The 16555-nt window shown below is 36.1% G+C and overlaps 1 protein-coding gene across 1 annotated transcript; it reads right to left on the reverse strand.

The window, feature by feature from the left end:
• Nucleotides 1–662: 662 nt before the first annotated feature.
• Nucleotides 663–16553, reverse strand: ARL5B (ARF like GTPase 5B). The gene is made up of 6 exons (XM_068673811.1): nt 16392–16553; nt 9334–9394; nt 7904–8051; nt 5000–5083; nt 3645–3796; nt 663–2611 (listed from the first exon to the last, which is right to left on the reverse strand). The coding sequence occupies exons 1-6, from the start codon at nt 16435–16437 to the stop codon at nt 2563–2565; spliced, it is 540 nt and encodes a 179-aa protein (XP_068529912.1). The 5' UTR covers nt 16438–16553; the 3' UTR covers nt 663–2562.
• Nucleotides 16554–16555: the final 2 nt, after the last annotated feature.

Raw genomic sequence — 16555 nt, forward strand, 5'->3', positions numbered from 1 at the left:
TGCCTACGTCTCTCTTGTACTAGGGGGCTCAGATGCGGACACAATTCTCCAGATACAGCCTGACCATTGTTGAGCAGAGCAGACATACGCTCTCTTGACCAGCTAACAATACTTTCCACAACGTAGCCAATAATACTGTTAGCCTTCTTCACAGAAATCAGCTCACTTAACAACAAAGAATTTTTTTTTTTTTTGGGGGGGGGGGAAGTTTGGCAGTAAAAGAAAGCTATAATGCCCTAAAGCACCCCAATGTAAAACTGATTTTTACTAAACCACTTTTCCTCTAATAGGCTCTAAAGGTGATGAAGAATATGAACCTGAAGATTCCACACCAAGCCTTTTTCAAAAGCCACAACACACCAGCTGTGCTATTAACAAATGGATATCATAAATGGAAAACTGTTGTAGTAAATTAAGTAGTAAGCTCATCAAAATCATTGCTATTGTCAAGAATCGTTTCTCTGTAAAGGAGGCGATAAGGTATTAAAACATTTTGTTAATTCTAATATAAAAACCTCTGTTTAAAAAAAAAAAAGCTATCAGTTCAAGGGCTGTATATCCAGATGATGCTATATATATATAAAAACATTCAGGATCACATCTTAAACTACATCAAGTTGAAAATTTGTATTACAAACAGAAATTGTCACCACACAAGAAACCTCATTCACAGTATCATTTATTTTTTCATTTATAATTTACTTCCCAAGGAACAAAACAAAACTTATTTTCACAAATTAGAACAGTTGTTAGCATGAACATCACAGCAATAAGCTTCAGTATCAGAGTTTAACCTTGTTTTGCGTTCTCTTTTTAAGTATTAGTTTTGGTTTGTAATATTTTCTGAGCATTTTGACTTAACACTCGACATAGTATCTCCTAAATGTGACTTTTGCTAGCCAACAGTAATATGTAGCAACCAATCATTGATTCAACTTGTATTCAAAGTCTTTTTTAACACTTATATTTGATGGCATTGTTAACATTTCATTAATCTTTGTTCAAATAAAAATGGAATCATATTGAAAATTCACAAAACTTAAAATGTTATTAAGAACTCAGTGTGCTTGAATTATTAAAACAAAATTCATCAAAAACATTTTGTCATTAAAGGACTGTAGTCAATTAGAATTTTTTCCTAGTGACTATGCCCCATGTAGTTGTTCATGCATACAGAAGCGCAGAAAGGTGCTTTTGTGTACTTTAAGCATTTATGTAGGTAAGCTATCTCATTGCTAGCTGTATTTCACTTGGAAATGGATGTCTAGTATTGATTTCCCCCCCCCTCAATTTGCATTTTGTGTGTCCAATATGATCAATTAACACAGAATCTGATTCTCTTCTGATTTCAGATTCTCTTTCCAGATCTATCATCATCTTCGAATTGAATTACAAGTTACTAGGTCCAATCTTTTACCACCTGTTTTTTTAACCGGAAGTTCTCAACTTTTTCTGCTTCCAGTTCATAAAGTTCAGGTGAATGAGTAACTCGAACCACAAAATCAGAAAGTCTCTAATCCTGCAAATAACAGTAAAAACAAATAAGGCAAAATATTTTCCATGCAATGGAGTCTAAAAACATTTAGATTTGATAGTATGCAAATAAGGTCAAGTTTAGCTTCATTCTCAAATCCACATATACAGCACCATGATTCTGTTCTGTTTATAAATCTGGCTTCCCTTTTGATTTTACATTCATTTAGAAAACAGCACTCTCAATAAAAGGTGAGGAAGGCTCATGTATGTACAGCATTTAAAATTTTAACAGATTACAGATTACACATAACACTGTCTGTCATGATTCCAAATTTAATTACCAAGAGGTTTATTTTTAAAAATGGTATTTGAAGCCTAAATGAATAAACCAACACTTAATAATAATAAAAAAATTTAACCACTGTGCAGAGATCTATTTTCAGGTGAAAGAGAGTCATAACCTAGAATTACTTATCAGACAAAATGAGAAGGACAGATTTCTTTTAAGGCAGAAATTCAATTATATACCAGGTTAAAAGCTACTTTAATTATTAACTATAACTAACTCATTCAGCATTTAAATTTCTGCATTCATAGCTAGTGCTGGCTACAACTCTGCCGATGTTCCAGGAAGCCCAACTGAGTGTTTTTTAGTCCCCCATGGTTATCCTTGGAGACTAAAAACTATGCCAGAGTACAGTCAAACTATTCACTACTTTTTCATTATTAAACAAACTATGTTGATTTATTATGTTAGTAAGTTATAGAAACTTTTTAGAAAGAGGAAGTATGAAATTTTGACAATGACAAAACAGATTTTATAAAGCTATCATTGAAAAAGTTAGAATACATAGAGGAATTTAAATGCTTAAAAACAGATTCATATATGTCCATCCAGTTGAAGATTAGTGTATTAAAAAAAGGTTAAGAAAATACTTTGTGTTTCAAGTTCAACTGCACTTGATTCAAGTACAGCTTGGAGATTGGCTGATATAAATTAAACATGGTCACTGGCTCAGCAGCCAGAAGTACAGAAAAATGTACATGTTCACAGGATAAATAGAAGTCTCTTCTTTTGGAAAAAAGCTATCTCACTCCAATACGGGAGGTCATCCACTCCAAGCCTTGGCATAATCTGAAAAATAAAGAGATATTATATTGGAACTAGATCTATTGCAACATCTTAAGTGTTTTCTACTTCTCTTACAGCTACAATCATTTGCTTAAAATTAAAAATCATCTGGAATGGGTAATGAAACATGAACAGAATACACAGTGTTTTAAACTAAGTCCACTTAGGCTTTAGCCATAAGAAGCTGGTCAAACATGCTATTTTATTGAAGCTTGGCACTTTTTCAATTTTTGTTCTAAATCTAAAACATGCTACTTTTAATTTGCTTACTCAGAAGTACATAGAACCAAATCATGAGAAACTGCCTAACTGAACACTAGATCTTTTCACTCCAAGACTAAAAGACAAAGGCTCAGTTACCCAGGCTGAACTGGTTCAAAAAAAAAAAAAGAGGCAGTGTATCGAGAATTCCACAATACCATTAAAAAACTGTAAGCATGTCTATAATGAACAACAGGATCGCATGGGATCTAATTTGCTTGCTCACTCCTTTTGCATCTCTATTTAAAGGCCTTCCATTTCAAAAGACAGGATTCCCTTTGATTTGCTAGGGATTCAATTACCTAGTCTACACCACCTTTAACTTCACCTTTTTAAAGTAAATCATGATTTACCCAAGAAGGCCAGCTTCCTGTTATGGTGCTAATCTCCTTAGATTCTTCTCAGTTCATCCTGAAGAGGATCATCCAGTGATTTTACTCTGAGTCGTTACTTGTGTTTTTCTTTGTTTGTTTGGATAAGTTGGTCTCAATGATACCAGTTTCAGGAGTTCTAATTATTCAAGGTTTCTTATGGGGAAAAAAACAGCAGCCTAGGATGACTAATGTTTCTGAACTGATGTTTGTGAAATAATTGGTGATGCCACAGAAATGTTATATTCTTGTAAAGGCTGTATATATAGCACAGCTGAAAAAAATGAAAAACACTAGAAAAACACTGGAATACTGGTAAAAAACACTAGAATACTGCTTTAAAAGATGAAAAATTAGTGTTTTCATTTACCATATATTATTGTACTTAAACAGTAAACATTTACCCTTCTCCTGTCAAAGCACAACAGGACTGAATGTGCCACGGGTGATCCTTTATGGAGCTAAGGGTGAGGTATGTAGATATCTCAGCAGCTGTCATGCAGCCTTTCATGTCCTGCTTGTTTGCAAAGATGAGAACTGCAGCTTTCCGTAAATCCTAGAAGTAGTTCAAAGTATTCATAAAAGTTATTATATAGAACTAACAGGCTATTGCGTTAACTGAATGTCTCAAAAAAATGTAGATTAGCTTGTATGCAATTACACAGTAACAGGTAGTTTTAACAGCTTTACTGCATTAAAAAACAATTACATTAATACTGAAGAGACCAATTTATTTAGAAGTGTTCACCACAGGGAATCAAATTATAATGCATTATACTACTACCCTTTTGGTTTTGTCCATATGTTCGTTATGTTAACTAAAGAAAGTCTTGTTAACATACACTTCACAGAGCTCTAAACTATCCAGACAGTGGATTTATTACTGGATAAACATTCCAAAAAATGTATTAGATGCTATTCAAATGGAAAACCCTGATAGATATCATTCCCTTGAAATTACTTTCCACTTCATTAAGCAATTTCTGTAGTAATTAAAACAGTAACAATTAAAAAAAACTTTACTGCTGTTCCAAAAAGGGAGCTCTAATAATGCCGCAGCAGCTTTAGGAAAAACAGAAGCTAATAAAAAGTCGTTTTGTTTCTGTATGGAAATTAGGATTCCACAATGCAATGAAACAAACTGGGCTGCGTGGTTTTAGGAGTAGAAGAGGGAAAACAAATCCAAAATGCAGGCAGCTGGCAGATTTAATTAAAGTGTTTAACATATTTAAATGTATATTAAATTTGGAGACAATTTCTCCATTAAGAGAAAAACAATAAACCTTTTGGATCTTAAGATGAAAACTCACAAGTAGTACTTATTACATTTGAGGCCTACTGATTGTTTTCAAGAGATAATAATTCACAATCTTCTGATCTTATAACACTGGAAACTAATTACAAAAAAAATTTAACCGCAAGAAGTCTCATTTCCTCCTTTTTAGGTAATATGTTTGCTCCTTACTACCAAATCCAAACCAGATTAATGAACTTTAAAGTAAAAACACATTAATTTGAAACATTGTAAATCACTCGAATTTTTGATTACAATCAAGCAAGCCCTACTATTACTAGAGTGCTTCATGATAGCTTTTCCTGTTTATTTATAATTCATATGGTTTCAAAACATAGTCAACATGCATGCACATTTAAGCTCAACTTTTCTGTGACAGTGTAACTTCTGTAAATATAGGAAGCATGTAGTGCTATTTGACTGATCACAACAAAGGGAAACAATTATCCCAACCCCCTACTTTACCTCATGAGCCAGCATTCTATAAAGTTCCTCTTTTGTGATAGAAAGTCGCTCTCTGTCAATGCTGTCAACAACCAGAATGATGAACTAGGGAAAAAAAACAATAGTATAATATGTAAGTACAAAGTGTAAGTTATAGAAAGTACATTTTCAAGTGATCACTACCACACGTCTTTGTATGCAAGACAGACACTTTCAGAGCACATTAAACTCTTGCTCTATTTTTTTTTTTATTGTTACAGCCTTTTGTCAGTGCCCTAGGAATCCTATATAAAGATTATAGGTTTTTTAAAAAAAACATATATTGCTTATACATTTCAGCACTGCTATTAAGCTCTACTTTTATGTAACACATTTAAATCACCAGGCTTGATTTTCAGCCCCCACATCATACACAAAACAATGACGTAGGTACCAAAAGTACCTGCAGATCATGGATCACACTTAAAACATGGATGACAAAATCACTACAAAGTTATCAATGAAAACAGCTAAGTCTACTACTACTCCTGTACTCAGGAAAACAAAACTGAAATAGAAACTCCCTATTTAAAAAAAAAAAAAAAGACTTAATCTACCATCACCACCCTCACAAGGCTTAAGAGAACTTATTTCAATGTCCTACATCAGACCTCAGAAAGCTATGTACCTGGAGGGCTTAGCATTACAGTGCAACACCTTAACCTCTGTAATGCAAAGTTGTCCTCTCACAACTTTGCACCCTTCTAACCTAGGCACTTGGAGACAGCTATGGCACTGATTTGACCCTTAATGTTCTTCCAAGTGACATTATTCTCATGGTCAGGCACTTGTGAATCCTTTAACACTGCTAGGTCTGGCGCATCAAGTTTGCCATGGGAGGCAATTGTCACTAGTGTGAAAATGACTCTTAACCCCAGTTTCTTTCCTTTTTTTTTTTTCCGGTGTATTTTAATTCATAGCCTTATACTAAAAGGCTATATACTTACACTAGAAGGAGAAAAAAAAATAGCATTACATAGTAAGTTAGATACACTTAAACAGCTTGTAAGCATTATGCAACAGTGTGCATACACAAACTGTAACAACTGATCAGTGTTCAGCATTTGCCCCTGACCAGAGTACACGCTGAGCTGCTCAAATAGCCTCATAAGTCGCAGCAACCAGTAAGGAGATCAAGAGGGAATCTTATAAAAATTATACAGCTACTGTAATAAAAGAATTACAGGGAACACATGCTGCACTGGAGAGGAAACACAGGAGATGACATTCATCTGAGAGTCTCCATTGCTTCCCTTCCAAGCTCTCCAATGGGAATATTTTGCCATCCCTTTTTCTCTTCTACTGTCTTTCCTTTTGCTTTTCTCCCCGAGAATAACTTATCCATGAGAGCTCCCTGCAAATCCTGGGCTCTCTCTTAAAATAGAATTGCAGAATCAAGTTAAGTTGAAACTAAATAATAGGTATGCTCTACAATTTTTTCCACCATTCCAAAGATTTCCTTTAGATTGCTTCAACTGCTGAATAAGAGAGAAGACACAAAAGCTGCATGTGAGTTGGTAACAAAAAGAGGACTAGAAGTCACCGTTACAATTCTCCAACATATGCTCCAAATCACTGTGCCTTAAAGAAAATTAAGATTCATTGCCCATTGAAAATGACCACAAACTATGAAATACTAAGTCAATTTAATGCTGCTGTGGCTTTGAGATGTCTAGCAGATGAGGAGGAACAGTATAGCAATTATTCATAACAGGGATGCTAGGATTAGCATACCAAACAGACCCTTTTCTTCAGCTGTTTCCAGCTGACAAAGCTGCTAAGTTCTTTCCAAATGCTAGAAAGTGTTGGATTTCACACGCTTACTATGCAGAACATGATGGAGAGCATCTCCAAAAGGATCAAAAAAGAACTACGACACAGGTCTACTCAAATTCCAAAAATCAAAGAATATTCAATGAACAAATGTGAAGAACTTATCTGCCAGATATTACCCACAGACGTTCTTCACCCTCTTGCGTATTTGTATGACATGTACCCATACTTTTCCAGATAAAATTAAAGTAAGCTTAAAATACTAGAGCTGAAGATTGAGATGTTATCACCAGGCTTTTAATACATGAAAAGTTTCTGAACATCTGGATTGGATCACTCTAACCTACCCTCTCTAAAAGAGGGGGATAGAGCAAAAAAAACACTACACTTATTTTCACATAAGGTTTATATAACGTCTACAAAACATCTCTATTTTTTAGTAGAAATGGTAAAAAAAATAGTTTAAAACCCTTTACATCAAGGTAAAATTTCTGTAGCCTCACTGTATAAGTGCATGTTGTGTTCATAACCTTTTGACAAAGAAACAGCAGTTGATGAATTCTACTCCATCCTTTCAAGCAATAGCAGCTTTATCAATACCTCATGAGTACTGCAGTTAGGTTTTCCTTTATCCTTTGGATAAAAGCCACAAGCTGACGACCTTTAAATACTGCTGCCTAGATAAAATTTTGTTCTTCATCTTTAGTTATCATTACTTCAGAACCACTTCAGCCTGGATGTACAGAAGCTAGGTTAACCATTGCATATCCTCACTGAACTTGACAAGTACATGGAAAAATTTGCTTTAAAATCCACTCAAAAAATATGCAATAACTCAATTTATTTTTTTGTGTTTTTTTTTTTTTTTTTTTTTTTTAGTTTTTCGATTGCCTATGAAAGAAGTCTAACTCCACAGTTTATACCACAGATCAAACAACATTAAAGTAAACACGAAAAACACTTAAAATATTACCAGGAAATTGGCTGCATACCAAACATATTAGACTTAAACAATACAACTACAAACTTGATAAAAATCTACCAATGTTTCTGTTAAAAAATATTTTTAAACAAAATTATTAAATTTGCATACTTCAAAGTAGCTTCTCATACCTCTGTGTTCGAATAATAGGTATTCCATGATGACCGTAACGATTCTTGTCCTCCAATATCCCACATTAAGAAATGGGTGTTTTTCACCACTATTTCTTCTACATTGCTTCCTATGGTTGGAGAAGTATGAACCACTTCATTCATTAAGCTAAAGGAAACAATATAACATCATGAAGACCAGCCAATAAAATTCACAAGGCTTGTCACAGCTCAATCACAACAAATTTGTTCCAGAAAAGACTAAATATTTCTAACTCTGATGAAAACTTAACAAAAAAATACAAGTCACTTCTCAACAATCTATACATATGAATTTCTATGGAAATAAAATATTTAAGAGCTGTTATTTAAACTAACCTATTTCACTAATATGAATTTAGTGGTTGACAAAATTCAAATGTACTTGTTTTTGTAGCAGATTGTAGAGATCAAAATAAGCATGTAAAACGTTTATAACTAAGCATATGCATTTTAAGTGTCGTCTTTTTTAATAAGACATTTTTCAAATAACTTTTTAGATAAATTAGGTTCTTAAAATGCTCTAATTTCAAAATGAGAAGTCACCTTTCTGAAGATCACAAATAAGGAGAGCAATTAACCATGCAAAATGCAAACCAGGATATAATTTTAGAAGAGCATTCAACTTAGCAATTTGATAACTGAATAAATTCTGAAGGACTGCTTGTTTACTTAGAAATGAGAAATTTTCAGCTACCTTTAAATATTGACAAAGAGCTTAAAGTGTTTTTTTTTTTTTGGAAAATACCCTTCGCTATATAGATATATAAGATATATATCTAAATATATAGATAGTAATTTCATTATGCACTCCTCCTTCTCCATAATTACAACGTTAACTATGTTCCTGTCAATATTCTTGCATTTATCATAGACACTCCTGCAACGCTGGCAAGATTTGAGGGTGATATGATACACTGCAATGATGCTATTTAAAAAGTTTATGGTTGGACCTAGGCAAGTCGAAATACTATTCTGAGGAAAACTTCCATCACAGATTTTAGCCACAGGAACAAGGAAACCTTTGGAAACATTGATGGATTTTGCACAGTGGCTAGAACTCCCATTAACATAAAAATCACTTTCTTCTCTGCAGTTCTCAAATTATTTTTTCAAAGTTTACCAATAAAAATAGGCTTTGATATTTTACATGTGCATGAATTTTACATGTGCTTGTACGTGAAATTTTGTTATTCAATTGATTTACAATTCAGTTTTAAAATATTTCAGTTCTTCCACTTAGCATTTCAATACTAAATCTAAGTATGTTTAGAAGAACTAACACCATTCATGTACAAACTGTAACCTACTGCACCCCTAGAGTTTTTGCCAGGTTCCAAACCTGAATTTTCAATTATTAAATCAATGACAAATAGTAAAACGAAGAAAAACAGAGTAATTTGTATACTTACAACTGGTAAAGAATTGTAGTCTTTCCAGCATTATCAAGTCCCACTATGATTACTTTGTGCTCTGCGTACACAGGAAAAAAAAGACAAGAATAAACTAGCAGAAACAGCAATAATTACAATTCTGGTTAATCACTTTTTCTTACTTAAGAAAGTAATGGCTTTTTTGTCTAAATATATTGTGATGGCTTTTAGGGAAAAAAATCCACAAAGCTTTATCTTCTCTTAAGACTACAGCTTAAGGACAAGTCAGTATTGGAAGTCTTCATACAGGAAGAATTACTAGCATGACTCCATTAAAAAAAAGGAAAGAATGAAAAATACCAGGAAAATAATTTAACTCGTATCAGTGTCTTCTCTTATGAAGATGAGCAAACATCCAAAATAAAATTTACAGTACACCAAAGCCAAATCTTAGCAAACCACCAGTTATTGAGAATATTGGAAGAGCTAGTTTTCTACAGAATATGAGTCTGTTCCTCAGTGATGCAAAGCAAATCCAAAGCGTGCAGAAAACATTAGCCTAAAACACAAGGCTAAACAGTAACCATTAGTTAAGGGACCACACCACCATCATTTTTGTGGTACAAAGAGGAAGCTCTATTTCCAATAGATCACAAATTCTAACGCTCAAGTTCTGAGCTGAAAAGTTCTGCTTATATAACAGCAATCTCCCAAATGCTGCAATGTTATTTTTCCAAGCATTGGGGTAACAAACAAACAAACTCCAGAACTTATCTGTTTCTCTGTATTTAATCCTTTTTAGAATTTCAAATACAACAGCCCAGTCAATTACAACGGTTTTTTTTTTGATACATGCCAGAAGATACCAATTTGCCTACTGACAAAAGATGCAAATCACTTGAGAGCAGAGAGAAGCTACAAATAGATACCAGAAGCAAAACTCACACAAAAAGCTTGTAAACAGGCTCACTCACAAGGGGTCATATTTAAAATTCTAAAAGCACTTATTCCAAAATAAAACTTGCTTAACAGCTCAAGAGATTTCCTCTAAAACACCATTTTCAAATCTAAAAGACTTACCACAAATTACTAAAAGGTCTATCAAATATCAAGGTGGTAGGTTTTTTATCCACAAGTGAGTAGTCTAAGGAAGAATAAGGAATTTGTTAAAATGTAGATCTATTAATGTATATTCCGGTTTTTCATACTGACAGGGATTTTAGTAAATTCCTTTGGACTTTTAGAAGTTTTGTTAAGAGACATGGCCCTAACACACGTTGAAACATACTTCCCTGTATCAATTTCTGTACTGTTACATCCTGCCAATGTATCCTAAGGAAATACCTTACCCTAGCTTTAAGTCCAGCAATACTTTTAGCCCCAGAAAAAGCAGCACAACTGATTAATAATCTTCCTTGATACACAAGTATGAAATCCTCTCTGCTTTCAACGTTAATAAAACATTCCACATAGCTAGACTCTCCTTTTCTTCTCTGAATTCAGTGCAGTTAAAAGGGCTTTCAAAGTTTAAACACAGAAATACCCGTCTGTTGTTTTCAAAACAACCATATTTTTCAACTATTGTCTGGAATATGACTAATTCCGCAACACTCTGTTTGCATTACTTTCAAGAAGGAAAAGAAACCAACCAACCAGAAAACGAAAACAAAACAAAAATTTAGTAACATGTTACATCTGCTCTTTCCCACATTCACATCAGAATCCAGAGCCTCGCTTAGGAATGATTAAATGGTACCAGGCTACTGAAAATAAAAGTATTTTTCCCCAATCAGATGATTTTTTAAAAGCCACCTATATGCAAATGATTCATCTCTAATTGGGAAAGGGATGGCTGGGGGGAGTACGATGACACACACAGCTTAGCTCTGTAGTCAAATAGCATTTTATACAGTAACTCAACATCCACATACAAGGAAGTCATACAAGTATTAATTAATGAGGTGAGGACAAAATTAATGAGATTAAAGCACCAATATCTTATGCAAATAGCCGTCTCCACCTTTTATTAAAGTTGTAACAACTCATTGCTTTCAGAACTGTCATCTATGCTAACGAAGATCTCTTTGCTTACTAACAGAGAAGTTGAATTTCTGTCTAGTTTGGTTAGATAATTTTTACTTGTACACATACATTAACAGATAAACACATGACCTTAAAAATTGTTATACTAAGACAAAACAAAGCTTTAACAAGTACTTGTTTACAAGAGCAACAAGTTGAAGGCAGATGCTTCATTTAAGAGGAAGGATGATTATGGGGTAAACCACAGGCTCTGATTTATGCTCTTTGTGTTTTGTACTTTGAGACTAACCCAAGTTTCTTATGCTGGCTAGTATTGGTATCAGTTTGGGCTGTACTCCTGAATATCTTCCCAGTTCACTATGGTCTTGGCAATGGAAGAAGAAAATCCCTAAGATAGTTGCCACAGTAGAAGAGCAGAGTCTTTATAAATCAGGTAGAAAGAGGAAAAAAATGCAGTAGAAATGAGAAGAAGCAGCAAACATGTTAAAAAAGACAGGCTACTTGAAAGAATCCAAAGAATTCCGTTATTATTAACCTTTCTTGGGCAGTTGTTAAAAAATATATCTATGTGGTATTGTTAAAAAAACTGCTGGCAGTTCAGTATTACAACATAACAGGAAAGTTACGATCTTGCAGATGTCAGAAGACAGACATAATATGCTCTTCTTCTCTTCACTTACTCTTATATATTCCCCTACATAAGGGTTTTGTAAAAGGATCTGAAACTGAAGATTCTGTTAGTGTTTTTGCCTCTTCCTCTAACTTGAAAAAAAATAAAACCACAAAGAAAAACAAAAGGCTGAATACTTTAGTGATGGGCAAGATTCTGTATTTGGAAGAAATCAGTGAGGGGAAGAGTACTGATCATTATCAGGCACCAAACAGCACTGTCCAGTTGCTAAGAAAAAACATCTTAGAGGCTTCAAAACCGAAGGCAGATGGAAGTTTGCTAAAGAGAAGGCAGGAGAAACAGAATTTTAACAGAAATTTTCAGCATAAGAATGCATTCTGCACACTAAGTGAAAAGCTGCCTTTGAATCTTGTATTCAAGCAGTTCTCTTGTGTTTAATAGGTTTTGTACTTACGGACTTACTAACAAGAATGAAAAATTGTCTATAAACTTCATTAGTAACTGGAATCAAATCCAAATGGATTTCCAGATAATGATCTCTGCTAGCCTAACTGTATGGTCCGGGGACTGCCAGCAAGCCTAAATGAAGTAACCCATGGAGTTACAGAAGTTCTACCACCTTGATTTAGAGCCAACCATTATTTTTCTTATAGCAGCATTTTCTATTTTTTTTAATCTATAGCATTTATTCAGAGCAACCTAGAAGATTATGAGCAGCTGTCATTTGAAACAACTAAATACAGATTTGTGAACTTTTTAAAAACTGCACTCACACATGCACACAAGGAATAAGGTACTGCAAGACTCAAAAGTTGCCTTTATCGAGGTTGCTATACTCACTTCTCTTTTCCTTGTACCTCCATTAAGAGTTACACAAATAATGATGAATAAGTCGGGCAAGTTTTATCCAGATATGTACTGACACAGGCATTAAGTTAGTTGCTCCACCATTTACTCATATCTCCACATGTTGCTTAGCAGACTGTTATTTGCTTTCTTAATCATAGCTTAAGAAAGACTTAAAGTCTAATTTTTAAAAAATATACTTTTAAAAATGAGTTTAAAAATAAAAGTCCAACTTGAACTTACAATAATTTATAACTAGATTTGAATTGGCTGTAGGCAACAATATTTTAAGTGAAAACAATACTCAGGCAATGTTTTTTGACAATTTTAAAAACACGAAAAAAGAATCAGGAAGCCATCAGTAAGTCACCTAGAACAAAGATAACAATCTATTTTTACACCAATTGTTTCTCTTATTAGAGAAATACCTACACGTCAGTTTGCATCATTCAATTACTCCTTGATTAAGAGCCAACATATTGAGAGCTGAAAAGCTCAGAAATGTTTAATCGTCCATTTTCAGTCTGTACTGTAAAGGCATGAAGACAAGAAAACACTGAAAATTAAAAAAAAGATCAAATAAGGCCCTGGACCACTTTTGATCACTCCTACTACCACCAAACAAACAATAATAATAAAAAAGCGACTGTCCAAAGGCTACTGCCAAAAAGTCTGGAAACAAACCCTTCTAAACACAACAGCACCATACATGTTCCCTGACAGACTGTTCTAAGGGCAGACACTCTTAGCTTTCCTCTTTCCTAGTCATCCACACACAGATCAGCACAGGCATCACTCAAATTCCATAAGCTTGTCTGCACTGCACCTTGTCTTGCTCCAAAATCCTACATACTGGTTTTGGTGAGTAGATGATGCACTGTGATAGAAGTGAAAGCACATTCTGCAAGTGGAGTAGGAGAAAGCAAGAAAGCTTTCCCCATCTAAAACTTTCCATCACTGGCCGTTGTCACATAGCACCATTTTAACTATTTTTTTCTTCCATCATGGGCCAGTACAGATTTGCCAAACCAAACCACAAACAAAATAGGGTGAACCACCTGGTACAGTCTCTATTGCAAGTGTGGTGAGTTGGAACAGAACTGACAGGCTCAGCTCCCTGGCAGAAACAAATACTCAGATGCTACCTCAACAAAGAGCTAAACCAGTTAAATATAAAAAGAAAAATGCTGCCAGAAGAGGTCAGTAGAAGAGATTAGAGTATCACTGGATGCCTGTAGGAACATGTTAGATCAAGTCTCTCCACCTTGTCTCCAGTACCTACCTCATCCTTATTATTGGAAAGAATGGTAAGGGAAACAAATTGCCAGAGAAGTTGAAGACATGTAAATTAATAGCGATGTTCAGTGCTTTAGTCGGATATGAAGTGTCTCCGTTATGAGTCTTTTTTCGCTTTGCAGAAATCATTCCGAATGAAATCAACTTTCTGTACATCACGCACTTTAACTGTGCTTAAACCAGAGGCACAAAAATGCCTGGGGCTTATTTTAAGATGTTAGTATCTTAAGATGCAAGTTTTTGAGAAAGCTACCTGACTACCTCTTTCCTGTAAGTTAACAGCATTAGCTCACCAGCTGATATTTCCTTAATGTATTTAGCTGTCTAGATACTATTGAGTAAATGCCTTTTAAATTTGGCATTTTCAACTCAGCTGCTATTAACCTTTATGTAAACTAAAACCGCACTGTGTAATTAATACCAGAGCAAAATGGCCATGACTTCCTGAGCTGTATCTTCTAGCACTTTGGCACAATTCCTCTGCCACCCTCTCCTCGATGGAAGCCACATAGCACTTTCTAAATCTTCACTTTGTTTGATCTTTCATTTTGTTAGTATCAAGCACCTCAGACTATCAGCACAAATCGTGCTAGCTGTGATGAACTGATTGATAACATGCTCCACACACATCTGGGTCTGTTTTTATATTTGGAATATTCCCTCTCATTTGCAAACACAATGACTTTAACCACACCAGTCTGCTCAACTAGGAGTCTCATGGGTCAGTCCATGAATCATTCTCCAAATTCATCTCCAAAAAAAGTCTAGATTTAACATATAACTAGAAAAACAACAAAAACAAATCAGTAATTACTGCCTTTATAATTAACATAATCATTATGGGGAAAATAACTGTGCATTTAGAGGATCCTAGTAGATTGGTCACAAATTTATTGTTGAAGAGAGGTTTTCTAGGGTGGAATTTCAATCTTGGCCATGAAAAGAAACTCACTTTACTCTCTGCAGTTGCCACAATGGGGAGAACAAAACAAAAATGAATAAAACTCACCCCATTGGGATAAAAGGTGAATAGTAAGCCTTTCATGGTACTGCCTCATCCACGATAACGTCATACTAACAGTTAGTATTTTGAACACATTAAAAGTAACTTTTAGAAATAAATATACAGTAGAAAAGACTTTTTCCCCCACTAATGAAACGGAATCAACGTAACTCAGTGATGTCATATACTAACAAAGAAAGAAACCAAAACAATGAAACTGTAACTCTTACTCCCTTCCTGAAAATAAATGTTGCCATCATAGGGGACAGTACAGACCAGCAATAAAAGCCACCAGAAGTTATGTTCTAATCAGATCTCTGCACACAGAGAACTCCACCACATCTTGGCGGAGTCCTTGAGGGAAGGAAGGGAGCAGCGGACTGCAGTATTTAATAAATACCAAAGTAGTATTTCACAGATTTCTGGAGAGTAAGGGGGACCCTGAATCCTTTCAAATGTTTTTTTTTTTTTTTTTTTCACTTGAGAAAAACAAGAATCATCAAATAGATGGAAAGTAATCATTCTGAACACTTTGATAGAAGGCTTCACGAACGATGCGAGGACACAGTGTGTGAGTGGAGGGGGAGATAAATGGTTTGGCTCTTACTCCTCACTCCCACGGGGTGAGAAATGGTATGAGAGGTCGGATGGTACTAAGCACGACACGGAGACACGGCTCTGCTATTTACAGACTGTGAGAAGTTCACTCCTGGTGACAAGACCATTAAAGGGGCACCGGGCGTGCTCTGCTCCCACAACTTGTGAAATCGTGCTGAGATCGAGCCACAAAGCCGCAGTAACCCCGCTGCGGGAGGTAACAGATGGAGAGTGGGCACGGAGCCGGCACGGGCAGCCTGAGGAGAACAATACCTCCACCGGCCTGGCTGGGCCTCAAGGAAAAACAGCACACACGAGGAGCTGCTCGAGCACCCCATCCCCTAACCAACAGAGGCTGGGGGAACGAGATTAATTACAATAAGCGGGTACTAAGGAGCATATTTTAATTTATGGTAACCGAGCTAGCGGCAGCCTCAGGCGCCAGGCTCGGCACGAGCCCTTTCCGCGGGGCGCACCGGGAAGGACCCGGCACTCCGCTGGGCTCGGAGGCGGCTTCTTGGGGTCCCCACCCCGCCACCAGCACCGCCCGAGCCCCCCCTCACAGGCCCCGAGACCGCCCGGGACGGAGCGGCGGGGCAGGGGCGAGCTGAGCTGCCGGGGAGCCCCGCGCTGAGGGAAACCCAGCCCAACCCAGCCCAACCCGGAGCCCCCCGCGCCCACCTTGGTTCCCGAAGAGGCTCCAGAGCTTGGCGAAGACGAGGCCCATGCCTGGCCCCGGGGCTCGGCTCGGCCCGCAGCGGCCCCGGGGCGGAGCGGGCGGGGAGCGAGCGTTAACCCCGCCCCTAACGGCCGCCACGTCACGGCGCCGCCTGCGTCACCGCGCA

Source organism: Anas acuta, chromosome 2 (genome assembly GCF_963932015.1).
Source record: "Anas acuta chromosome 2, bAnaAcu1.1, whole genome shotgun sequence".
NCBI lineage: Eukaryota > Metazoa > Chordata > Aves > Anseriformes > Anatidae > Anas > Anas acuta.

Bases quoted from the DNA above. Each gene is read 5' to 3' on its own strand.
- ARL5B (XM_068673811.1), bottom strand. From the start codon at position 16,437: ATGGGCCTCGTCTTCGCCAAGCTCTGGAGCCTCTTCGGGAACCAAG. The intron at 5,084-7,903 runs GTATGAGAAGCT...TTTTTTCCCTAG, and splicing joins CCTATTATTCGAACACAGAG to TTCATCATTCTGGTTGTTGA. The intron at 2,612-3,644 runs GTAAATGTTTAC...TTTATTTTTCAG, and splicing joins TGTGCTTTGACAGGAGAAGG to ATTATGCCAAGGCTTGGAGT.